Source organism: Lutra lutra, chromosome 10 (genome assembly GCF_902655055.1).
Source record: "Lutra lutra chromosome 10, mLutLut1.2, whole genome shotgun sequence".
Classification (NCBI taxonomy): Eukaryota; Metazoa; Chordata; class Mammalia; order Carnivora; family Mustelidae; genus Lutra; species Lutra lutra.
The window spans coordinates 88,678,281-88,690,236 of record NC_062287.1 but is presented as its reverse complement, the minus strand read 5'-3'; the positions used below and the strand labels follow the sequence as shown (position 1 = coordinate 88,690,236).

Below are 11,956 nucleotides of genomic sequence, written 5' to 3'. Positions count from 1 at the left end.
TGTTCGGTGTTTTCCAAGCTCCTCAGACAGCCTTCTGGTCCAGGAAATGACTTGCCAATCCAGCTGAGGATGGCAAACAAAACCAGGGGACGCTGGCTGAGGTAAGTCTGCTGCTGAGTCCTGGAGCGGAGGCGACAGGAAGAGGGACATGGAGGCAGGAAAAGCTGGCCGAGGGCATGAGGACAGGACGCACCAAGAGCCAGGGGACCGCGGCGCTTGCAGATCCTGTCAAGCCACACAGCACGGGGACAGAGTGACGTGTACAAAACGATGTTTATTGAATCTATTTTGGAAACGGACGACATGAAACGTTTTTGGGTTGTGAGCTCACCCAGAGCTTGGAGTCGTGATGGCTTCCTGTCATTAAAACGCAGCCCCCAGGAGATCCTAGCCTCATCTCACAAAGGGAGAAAAAGAGCTTACAAACACTACAGCTGTCACCCTCGCCACAGCTCTGATGGCTAAAATGCCCATAAACATAACGTTTTTTCCGTAGAGTCTGAAATAGGCGCTGCGCAGTATCGGGCAGGACATCAAAGGTGAAATCGCCAACTGGCTGACAGTCATCAGCCGTTGAGTGTATGGGGGCTATCCCGACCCTCCGGTTCTCCACCTAACAGCTCACGTTTAACCCATGACTGCTGTTCTCCTAAAGGAGACACACAAGGCATTTAAAAGTGTATATATCATGAATGTTGTAAACTAAAAAAGCAAACCCAGGCATGATTAATGACTTTGCCTGGATCAATAAATACTAGTCCCAAGTGCTAAGTGTACCAGTAAGGACAGACACCACCAGTCAAAGAAACCATCACGCTGTTACTTACGGATGTTCTAGATTGCTAATGCACATTAGTCAATTTGTGGACCTCACCCAATGCAGACACAGAGATGATTTCTTTTTGTTTGAAATTCTCCGAAGATCTCCCTGGGACATTTCTCTTCCACATTCTCTTAGAAGAATAAAAATGAGACAACTTTTTAAAACAAACTTTCCATAGTACAAGCCATCCAAAGCATGACTCTGGTCATAGTCCAGATCTTCGCCCAGAAGGGATGTGCCATCAAGGCTCAGATATACTTAGAAGACCTCGTTCCCTGCCGGCGGCTCACACTGTCCTTGTCCCCTCCCAGCCACCTCCTGCCAAACTGGAAGCCAAGCTGGCTCGTGCCTCATTAACAGTTTCCAAAGACTAACAGGACACTTAGAAGGTACCAGAAGGATTCAGGAGAGCCTTCTCTTTTTTTCTGGAGCTGTTACCAGTGGGGCCAACAGGCAAATACAGAGAACAGTGGTTCCAGATGGACAAAGAGCCCAGACCTGGAGGGAACAGTGTCAAGGATTCAGCACAGTACCAAAGCCTGGTGCCCCAAACAGCACGTTGAGAGCTCAGATGTTAGAAATTCCAGGCACTTCTTCAATCACAGGGAATGAACATCTCTCTAAAAGGTCCTGCCCACATCTCCCTCATCTTCCCCTGCTGTACAGCACTGAGACATTCCATTCACCACGACCCTCTGCTCGAGGCAAACTGAGGCTCCCCACCTCGGTGCTGTAGACCGTGATGCTCACTAACACAGGCCACCCTGGATTCAAGTCCGGCTGCTTCCAGCGCTCCGCAGCTGACCAACCCCAACCACCACCCAGCCTGCACCCTGAGCCACTTCCAGGCTCCTTTCCTAAGGGGGGAGTTGTTTATTTTCTAGTTTGAAGACAAACCCCCTTGGAAATGAGCAGTGCAAGATCCTACGTGCAAATATTTGCAAACTATTTTTTTTTTTTTAAACAATGCACATTTAAAAAATTCAAGTCAAATCCAGGAACAGACTACTTGGTTGGCATCCACTGGCCCCACAACCCCACAGCAGGAAAATGGTCAGTTTCTGAAATGAGAGAGGAACAAAGGCACCAGCTACTCCACCAGGGAGGTTAGTTCTTTGTGCTTGGGAGGAGGCTGGAGAGGGGAGCGCTGAGGCTTTGTCAAAGAGGGGGTTTCTCCAGCCGTGTGGCCCCCTGGGACCAAAAGCCAAAGGTGGCATGTAGCATCTGGATACAAGTGAGAAGGACCCTCACCCACCGGGGTCAACTCTTCCCAGGAATTCCGAAAGCGTAATAAGGGAGGCGCGTTCCCAGCGTCCTGTTCGGCAGGAGCTGTTGCCTGCTCTCGCTCCGCGCAGAACAGGGGAGGAGAGGTACCGCTCTAGGAGCCCCGCATCACAAGCCCCTACACGGGAGCTCCGGAGGCCAGCGCATCCTTGCCAGCTTTGTGGGCGGCTCATCCGACCTCACGCTGTCATGATGCCAGGGGCCCTGGGCGATATGGTCGGGAACAGCCGACAGCACTAATCTGGTGGAAGAGCCCAGAGAGGAGTATCCGGAGTCAAGCAAGCAGAAAGAAAGCATCAGGCAGTTGGGTCTGTGTGGCTGCAGAGAGGGGGTCACAGTCATGAACATGGAGAGGTTCACGACCGGGGCACTTGGACTGGGCCTCCAGGAGGAGCCCCTTGGTGTGCCCCCCGCCACTGACCCCGGGGATAGAGCCGTTCTCATGCCAGTGGCAGGCCGGAGCTGGGAAGTCCTGGGGCTGGGCGTTCAACTGAGGGAAGCACAGTTCAGCTCGGAGTCCTCCTGGCTGCCCGCAGTCCCCTGCTCCAGGCCATCGGGGCTGTCGGTGATGTTGGGCTCGCTGGAGCACTGTCGGTGCGGGGGCGAGAAGCTGGCCGGCAGGAGCAGGCACTGGTCCTCCCCGCCAGGCTCTTCACCCAGGCCCGAGTGCATCATGGAGGCCATCGCCAGCAGCTGGATGTCCGAGTGGGCGTTGGCCACCGTGTGCCGCCGCACACTGCCACACTTCTCCAGATAGGCCTCCCCCTCCTGCTCCGTCAGCGGGGTCAGGGCTGTCTCATTCAGGGGCCGGCTGAGGGCAGTCGTCGGGCAGGCGTAGCTCAGGACCGCGACCTTGGGCCGGACCCTGGAGTGGCGTCTGGCTGCAAGAGACAAACCGGCAAAGGCTATCACTGGGGACGGGGGACGGGGATGCAAAACCGGCGCATCCATTTGGGGGAAGAGGGAGGTGATGGCTCCACGTCCAGGAACAGCTTAAGGTACAGACCTGCTGAAAGGCCAGGGAGGAACCCGACACGGTGTTCTTGCAGCAATGCCTGTGCCTGCTGGACGTGCCCCCAACTCCCACTCCTGCCAGAGCAGGGGGCCCAGAGGGCTTTCCAGGGGGCCTCCCATTCTAGGGTGTCTCCCCTCTTTCCCAGCTGCCTCCTGAGCTTCACTGCATTTGCCCTGTTTCCTTTCAACCAGTCTCCTCTAAAGGCCTGGGCACTGGCCAGACCAGCTTCTAGGAGACACCCTCTGGCTCTGTTCAGCAGGAAGTAGGGGACTCTGGGGTGACAGCGATGACTTAGCCCCTGAAGCCCAAGTCCAGCTAAGAGGACCTCGGCTATCAAAGGGAGGGCCATGGGACATCCTGACTGGGACCACACGCTCCTCCCACCAGGTCAAGGGGCCGACACCAGTGTTCTGTTCCAGTCATCCTCAATTCCAGCAGCATTTGTCAACACCAAGGAACAGGCGAGGCTCCACAGATGGCCCTGTGGAGGCAGACCGCAAAGGGGAGGCCTGGCCACGAATTAATGCAAAACCGCCCTGCCTGCGTGCCCCCCACATTCCAGAAGCTGCCTTGCTATGCACTCCTCTTTTGACTGAGCCTTCTGACTGAGCCTTTTGACTCCTCCTAAAAATGGAGCTCAAGTCATGATATGCTATTAGCCCCACTTTACAGATGAGAAAACAGAGTAGCAGAGGGGTGATAATCGACCTACGTGCACACAGCGAGGCTGCAGAATGGCTGGGAGTGAGGTGAGGTCTCACTCTTCCCAGAGACCCCCACGAAGCACACGTAACTAGAAAGGGCTGAGGATCTCCAGGGAAGGGCGAGCCAAGTGGATGGGGTTCCGGGGCAGGACAAAGCGGATCCATGTGTCGGGGAGGACGTACCCTGGAGCTGGGCTTTCCGTACGTGAAACCCCCAGAAGGGGATGGGACAGCCACTTTAAGCCCCAGAAGCAGCCTGAGCCAGGTCTGAGCCAGGGGCGCCATCCGGTTGGAACATGGAAGACATGCGCAGGCAAGCAGGAGAGCCCTTGAAAGCCAGATGGAAGCTTCTGTGATCAGAGAAGCCGTGGGGTACGGGGTAGGTTGGAGGCTGTGCTCCAGAAAGATGCACATGGCAGGAGCTACTCTGGGTTGGAGCCTGAGAGGCCAGAAGTGAGGAAAGCCGGGGCAACGACAAGCCTACATCCCCTTGGTCTTGGGGCGGTTACCTCCTATGCTCCTTAAGAGGCACTCCACCTCTTCCCCCCCATTGGCACTGCCTCTGTCAGGGGCCGGCTGGAGGACCCCAGGGAGACAGAGGACTGAGAATGGAGGCCCGAGGACCAAGTAGGTTCCGTTCAACCTTTCTCCTTCCACCAGTGCACACCTCCCCAGCCATCCAGCCGCCTACCCCATTTCATCTGCCCTGGCTTTCCATGGCTTCCATGTCCCTGAGACCCTGAAGACCCCCAAAGAAACCTATCCCTTTCTCAGCAGGGGGAGGCTGTGGGCAGCAGGGGAGAAGTGTGACAGGGTGGTGTTCTGCACATGGTCAGGATCCCAGGGGAAGACCTGGATTCTAGAGGGAGAGGAAACCATGCGGCTCAGAGACTGTCCTTGGGGACACACAGCCCACTGTTTTAGTTCACTCTTGGCTCTTGCCATGGATCCGCAGGGCCCAGACATGCTCTGTCGTCCCTTCCAGAGCTCACGCTCCTAGATGGGCGTGTCCGTCTGCAAGGCTCTCGGTGGCTCCTGTCACTGGACAGTTTTATAGGTCCACACGTACACCTCGATGCACATTCAGTGAAGACAGGTTGAAATCCTAAGCCTTAGGACTGAGTCACCAAGTCTGCTGGCTCTGAGCCCCAAGGGAGCGGACAGGTAATAAATAATTACTTCTCAAAACCAAAGAATGATATGCAGAGTGTTCCCATCCATTTTCTCACTGCTGGGTTCCAATCTCCCTTTGAAACAACTGGGCTACTCTCACTCTTCCCATTGTTCAGATGAGGAAGACTGAGGCTCAGCCCAACTCTCATAGGCTCTGAACAGCAGTGCCCAGACCTTCCCCACAGTATGCTACTGTGTCTCAGGGCTCCGCTGCTGCCCTCAGAAGAGGCACTCCTCTCTGACACCATGAACAGCAGACACTATCCCCTAGGAGGTGCCAAACAAGAGGCTGGTATTGGCCGGGAGAGGCTGGGTCAGAGGCTCTTCTCTTTGGGGAAGAACAAATAGGAGACAAAATGGCAAGGAGCAGCCGAGAAGAAGAATCCATGTCAAGCATTGGCCAAGGTTCTCTTGGGAGCACGGGTGCTCATACCCTCAACGTTTCTGTAATGTTCCCACAGTGTTACAATAACCATGTATGTCTTTCATGATCACAAAAATCAATAACTATAAGACAGAGGCACCAGAAGAGTAGAAAGAAGCCAGGATCCCATTAACGAACCATCCTTTAAAAAAATGTGTGCTTGAAAACAATCGTTTGTCTTCTGCCAGCTGTTAGAAGCAAGCACCTAGGACTGGCAGTTGCAAAATCTATTGTGGCCCAAACCCTCAACCAGCTGGGCTGGAGACTGGGCTAGACCATTCTGTGAGCACTGCTCCCACGCAGATGCAGGAAGACGAGAGAGCAGGAGCTAAGGCTGGGCAGGGTAAACTGAGGGCCTGGGGGACAGACGGTGGACACACACAGCATCTCTGGAGGAAATGACCATTTGTTTGATGATTTCTGGGGGCCCCAGCCCAGCAGAATGAGCCAGGAAAGGTGTTTCAGATGGTTGCCTAGACATTACCCATCTCTCTCTCTCTCCTGCTGTTATTGCAGAAGCCCAAAGTCCTTGCAGGTTTAACAGGGAGCAAAGACAAGAGGCCACTTCAGCTGCTGCTGAGAGAGCTAGAGCCACAGTGAGGGGCAGCTCCCCTGGGACACCTGCCCCCTTCTTCGACAGAAACTCTGAACTGTGATGTGCAAAACCCTGCGGTCACTGCCGAGAGGGAGAAATGTGAACGTGCCCCGGGGCCTGCCACAGGGGCCTGAGCCCAGTGCACGTGCGTGAATGTGTGTGCCCATGTGCGGTGGGGGGTCAGGTCCTGGCAGCCGTCACGAGCCGAGCATCTACTGTGGGCGGGGTACTGTATCACAAAAGGAGGTGCTTTATCGACATGCTCGTCTTCTGACCATTTTGCAGAAAAGGAACCTGAAGTCAAGATGCTGAATGACTTTGCAGCCTGTTAGTGATGGAAGCAGGGTTCAAGCTGAGGGCTCATGGCGGAGCCCCCGCTTGTGCCCGCTGGGAGCCCGCACACGAGTAACTGTTTGGACAAGGTCAATGAGTACAAGGTTAATGAGTACGGAATTACCGAATCACTCTACTGTATACCTGTACTGTAATACAGTATGGTATTAATACAATACTGTATGGGACCTGTAAGGGAATTAAAAACAGACACGGTCAACCAATGGCAGGGCAGAGGTAAAGGCAGGAGCTCACTGGGAAGTCAGAAGTCCTGAAGAGGAGTCGTTGCGGAGTGGTGGGTTCCAGACTAGCAGACGGACAGAACCCAGACATTCAGTCACTCGCTCCCTCAGAGCCGAGAGCCATGCTAGGGCCTGGGGTCCGAGGGGTTACACATGCTCCTCGCTCCCAACGAGCTGACAGTCTGTGGGGGAGACTTGACAGGTCATCAGGCAGGACCACACAGCATGGCAAGGGCCAGGATGTGGTCTGGGCTCCATGTAGGGAGAGGCACCATCTCTCATCTGGAGTGATTCCAAGGAGGCCAGGCCACCCTCGAGCCAGTGCCCGTAAGCCAGCCGATATCAGCTTTGCCTGGGCCCTAGAGATAGGGCACCTTCTTCCTTCTCTGTCCTCACCCCTCTGCTGCTCAGAGACTCAAGTAACTCATGCCAGGCCACACAGCAGAAGCCCAGCCCTTGTGGTTTCAAGGCCAAGTTCCTTCTGTGGCCGGCCCCGCCTCTCTCCGTAAGGCTGTTCCCTGCTCATGACTCACAGGAGTGGCCTAGGACTCTTCTGCCTTCTGGGGGGAATGTTTTGATTCCCAGGACTGGGTGTGGGCAGAACAGAGACCGCAGGGGCCGCTGGGCTGTGCTGAGTCCCCTGGGCAGACAGGGTTTCCTCGATAAGCTCCCACCAGACTCCAGAGTCAACCTCAGACAAGCAAGTCAGCTGCGTCCCCAGTGGGGTCAGGCCACACACTGGGCTGGGAGCTGAGACCTCTACCCACACCGGGGCTGCCCCCCACCTTCCCAGCCTTCTTGTCTGTACTGGGGAGAGCCAGGCCATACCACTCAGAGAAGGAAATGTCCCTTAAAGAGAGACCGATTAAGCTGTGGACACCCCCTGGGGGCTGAAACGTGTCCTTTCCTTGCAGGGGTGCCCTTCGAGCTGGAAGAGGAGCTGGGCCCTGCCAACTCAGCCAGCACCCACCTCCAGTCCTCCTCCTCCTGCTTTTCACACGGGGTGGGGCCTGGGGGAGGCTTTACTCCTTCCTCACTCCCCAGGCGCCCCGCGGAGCTCCGGGCATTCATCCCCCTGAACCGGAGCGGGCAACGGCAGCTCCTTTCAAACCCCCGGAGAAGCAGAGCCTGGATGAGGTGGTCCTCAGTGCCTCTGAGGGGCCCTCGGTTCCTAGGCCTTGGATCTCCCAGGCGTGCAGGAGTAGCCGCCATAATGTGGGTGTTGTGACTTCCGCACACCAAGCCTACTGTGGGCATCTCTCTCCGGGCCCCGGGCACCTGGAAGCCCATGAAAGCCTACTTATCCTGAGGAGAAGTTACAGTATCTTGAGGAAAAGGGCCCTCCCCGTGGAGACATAACGGAGGAAGATCTGTGGGAGGCCAGGGCTTCTGTGGGGGAGAAACACAGCACGCTGAGTGTTCTTGAGTGTTTGCTCCGAGGGTCCCGGAAGCAGCCAGGCCAGCCGCCTGGAAACTCTGGGAACTGGAAAAGTAGGATGTGGGCCTGGCCTCTGACAAATTTTTATTTACTTATTTTTTAAAGTTTTCACCCTTCCTCCTCACCACATCCCCACTGCCCTGGGAAGGTGACTGCTTTGGAGGAGAACCGTACATCATACAGTCGCTCCAGCATGACTTCAACATGAGCCTCCGACTCCTCACTCTCTCTCTCTCTCTCCCTCTCTAGCCCTGCCACCCGCCCCACCTCCGCCACCCCAAGCCTTGCACGGTTCAGTGAGTGAGGCTCCCTTCACAAACCCATCGGCCTGTCTCACAGCAAGAGGGCCTTTCCAAGCATCCCCATGGAGTCAAACAGGCTTGGGCAGGTGCCCCCGAACCTCCCGGGAACCACTCTTCAGGAGCTTTCTTCCCAAGTCGGAGCCTGAGGTCAACATAGCAGCCACCCCTCAGCAGGCTGTACAATGAAGACAAGCACCTGGGCGGCACCTGCGGCATGCCAGGCATCTGGTAAGTGGTGGCTTCTGAGATGAGCCCTCCAGCTGTCCCGGACCATGCCCAGCCCCGGATGGGCCCTGAGTGGACCACGGCAAACCCTTCCTGGGGCTTTACACTCCGGTTGGTGGTCTCTGCGCTCCTCTCCTTCAGGCAAGACAGAGGTTATGGTCTCCATTCTACTAAGGGGAAGACTGAGGCTCAGGGAGTCCTCACTTTATCTGGCAAAGGGGTGTCCTCAACAGGGAAGGGCTCCACTGTGACCATTTTAGCTGTTCAGTATGCAGAGGTTCAGGGTGAAAGGTCTGGCCCCGGAACCCTTCTGGGCTGGGGAACCCCCTCAGCTGTCCCTCGGTAAAAATCACCCATCAGCTTCTAGAAACTGACAGGGGTAGGCAGGGGTGAGGTTGGAGCACGTAGGAGAGCTGCTCAAGTGCGACCAACGTGGGGCTTTGAAATCCCAGCTCCAACAGCCATACGACCTTAATCCTCATTTGCCTCACCTGCAAAATGGGTACAGTGGGGCCCACTCTGTGGTAGGGTATCTAGCCCACCCGGCAGAGGGCCTGCCCAAGAGGTAGTCTGTGGCCGAGCCTTCCCTGAACACAGGCCACTTTGTAACTCTGAAGGTCTTTCAGTTCCTCAAAGCCTCCAACCTCCTGTTCCCCACTGGCCCTACCCCAGAGCCCTCCCAAAGATCCTTCCCTTTGCCTGGGACAACTGAGTAAACGGGGATGGCAGATTAACTCAAATTCAACCTACAGGACACATCTCAAGTATCACTTCCTTTGGGGGGACCTCCCCTGATCTCCCAGTCCAGGTGAAGGGCCCCTTGGCTGATGAGCTTCCCCCCCGCCCCCAAGAGTCCCTATACACAAATGAATCATTGTTTGTGATCTATTGTTTGTGACTTCCCCCCTGGACTGTGCACGCCACAGGGCAGTGACGGGTCAGTCTGAGTCATGGGTATGCCCGCAGCACCACACCTCACACGGCACCTGGGGGAGGGCCTCAGGACACATTTGCTACAATAATAATAAAACAATCAAAAAGGGTCCTTTTCTTTCCCCTCTGCACCTCCTGAGACAATAGCCCAGACATGAGGACTATCCTTGGTATAAGAAAACCTCAGGCCTTTATCATTTGCGAAAAGTATGTATTATTCTGAGTTTAACTGGAAAGCCAAAAGCATCCCTTCTTAGAGTAAGTACTCCTGAACAAACTTCCAAATCTATCCTTAATCCTGGTTCTAGGCCCAGCTGATGGCCAGGTCCCTGCCACAGCCCAGTTCACCGGCTTGTATCCTGATATCTGCCTGATTCTTCCCGCCATAGACAGGTTAGGGTTAGGGCTGAGCCAAAGCCAGAAGGTGGGCTCCAGGGAGGGCAGAGAAACGCGGCAGCCTGCTCATGGCTGGGGAGGCAGGGGGACAGTTTTCCTTCAGCTGGCATTGTCACTCTGGCTTGCACCAGCTCCTGGGTGGAATGAGCCAGTGATCAAGAGGAAGGGGGGGTGGGGAGAAGAACCCAGCAGGAGGCTGGGGCCAGCACCCCAGATGTGTGGTGGCTGGTATCTCCAGAGACACATGAAGGGGCCAGGAAACCTGACAGCCAGCCCTGATTTTCCTGCAGTGGTGAGGCCCAGGGAGGGGCGGAACCTCGCTGGACACAGTTCCTCTGCCCTTTTCTTTGAAGCTCAGCTACAGTTCCACAGAATCCAGGGGAGCGGGGCCAAAGATTCCAATTTCAGGGAATCCCTTGTCGCCTCTGCCCCTCTGTGTAGGTGCTGGTCTCCCCTGCCCGGGGTACAACTGCCTGTCACCCACCTAAATAGATAAGTTTTTGAGTGCCTACTATATGCAAACCAGCATTAAAGTTGCTGCAGATAGGAAAATTCCTCCATTTGGGGGGCTCTCATTCCAAAAGGTAACTGAAGAATGTGTCTTGTGATAAGCCTATTTTAGGACTATTTCTGCATCTGGACTGCAGTTTCACAGAGAGAAGGAACAGATCCCATCCACCTCTAGATTCTCCAGGGTGCAGAGTGCAGAGGCTGACACTAATGCTGGCTTTAGAGCCACCAACAGGACTTGCCCCCCATCGAGGAGCGCCTTTCCTTGGCATATAGGCCTTGGCGGTACCTACAGACAAGGAGGGGGGAACAGCAGTTCCATTTCATCAGGCCGAACACAAAACGAGCTGTTTTCCCTTCTCAAACTGCTTTCAAGGGAAAATCCACTACCGGTGGTTTTTCCACTCAAGTGTGTGGGGGGATGCGTGCAACCAGGCAGTTTCTGGTTATCACGTCCGGAAAAATGAACACCGCAGGCACACAAAAAAGATCAAAGCCACCGATCAAAGATGCAGATCAGACAAGCAAGACCACAGAGGCGCAGCATCAGTCCCCCAGGAGGGATCGTGAGGCGGGGAGGTTACCGCGACACAGGCCAGCGGGAAACACAAGTGATTATTAACACGCGCAGATCGGCCTGGACCCACAGCAGCAGCAAAGAGCTTGCGACACCGTCCAGGCTCAGGAAGACATCGCTGGCAGCTCTCAACGGGGATCCCCGCAACCCAAGAGCCTCGCCCCTTACCCGCCATGTACGTGGGACCCGAGACACCGCGGTCCTCACTGATGCCCAGGAAGGGAGACACCACTTGCTTCACCAGTTCCTCCAGCTGCAAATAACCCTCACTGGGGCCCGTGGGCTCATGGACACTCTGGAAATAAACAGCCAAGAGAGACAAAGGTCAGTCAAAAGCGGCCAGGGCCAGGTGGCACCCAGCCAGCAAATCCCGATTGCCCTCCTGCTACATTCGAAGTGGGGACACCAGCAGGCAGCATCCTCCTGGCTGGAATGAAGGAATCTGAGGCCGGAAGCCTGAGTCACTTGCCACAGGTCACAGTGATCAGAACTGTGCCCCCACGGCATCTCCTCCCACCGGGCCCCAGCCACACAGGGCAGACGGGACACGCCAGCTCAGGGCTGAGGTCTGACTGGTCCCGACCGCAGTCGTCCCACCCCACTCTCACAGCGGCTGCTTCACACTCGGCAGGCACTCTGCACAAGCACTTTACATGGACCAAAGCACAGAGGTCTCTCAACAATGCAAGAAGCCAGATGCCCCCATCATCCCCCTTCTGCAGACAAGAAAGTTAAGACCCAGGGGGCTCGTGTAACCCAGGACTGGAATGCAGGCTGCTCTGGCTCTCAGCCCATCTTACCGCTACTTGTTAAGGAGGCTAGAAAAGAACGGGGAATAGAATTTAGCATCAAGATGAAGAGTCAGTTCAAAAGCCCAACATGACAGGCGTCCTCAGGGCTAAGCCTGGGCAAACGCCAACTAACACCAATGACCATGGTCAAAAACAAAAAAAAGGAGACCAAAAGTGACCAAGGTTCTCCA

The 11,956-nt window shown here is 55.5% G+C and overlaps 1 protein-coding gene across 16 annotated transcripts in view; it reads right to left on the bottom strand.

Moving 5' to 3' along the window:
* Positions 1-254: 254 nt before the first annotated feature.
* PRR5L (proline rich 5 like) overlaps positions 255-11,956 on the bottom strand; it is a 71,794-nt gene continuing 60,092 nt past the window's right edge. For all 16 annotated transcript variants that reach the window (XM_047691349.1, XM_047691340.1, XM_047691347.1 and 13 more), the window contains 2 exons: positions 11,143-11,269; positions 255-2,988 (listed from right to left, as the gene is read on the bottom strand). In XM_047691349.1, coding sequence (XP_047547305.1) covers positions 2,594-2,988; positions 11,143-11,269 — 522 coding nt within the window. In that variant the 3' untranslated portion in view covers positions 255-2,593. The remainder of the gene's footprint in view (positions 2,989-11,142; positions 11,270-11,956) is intronic.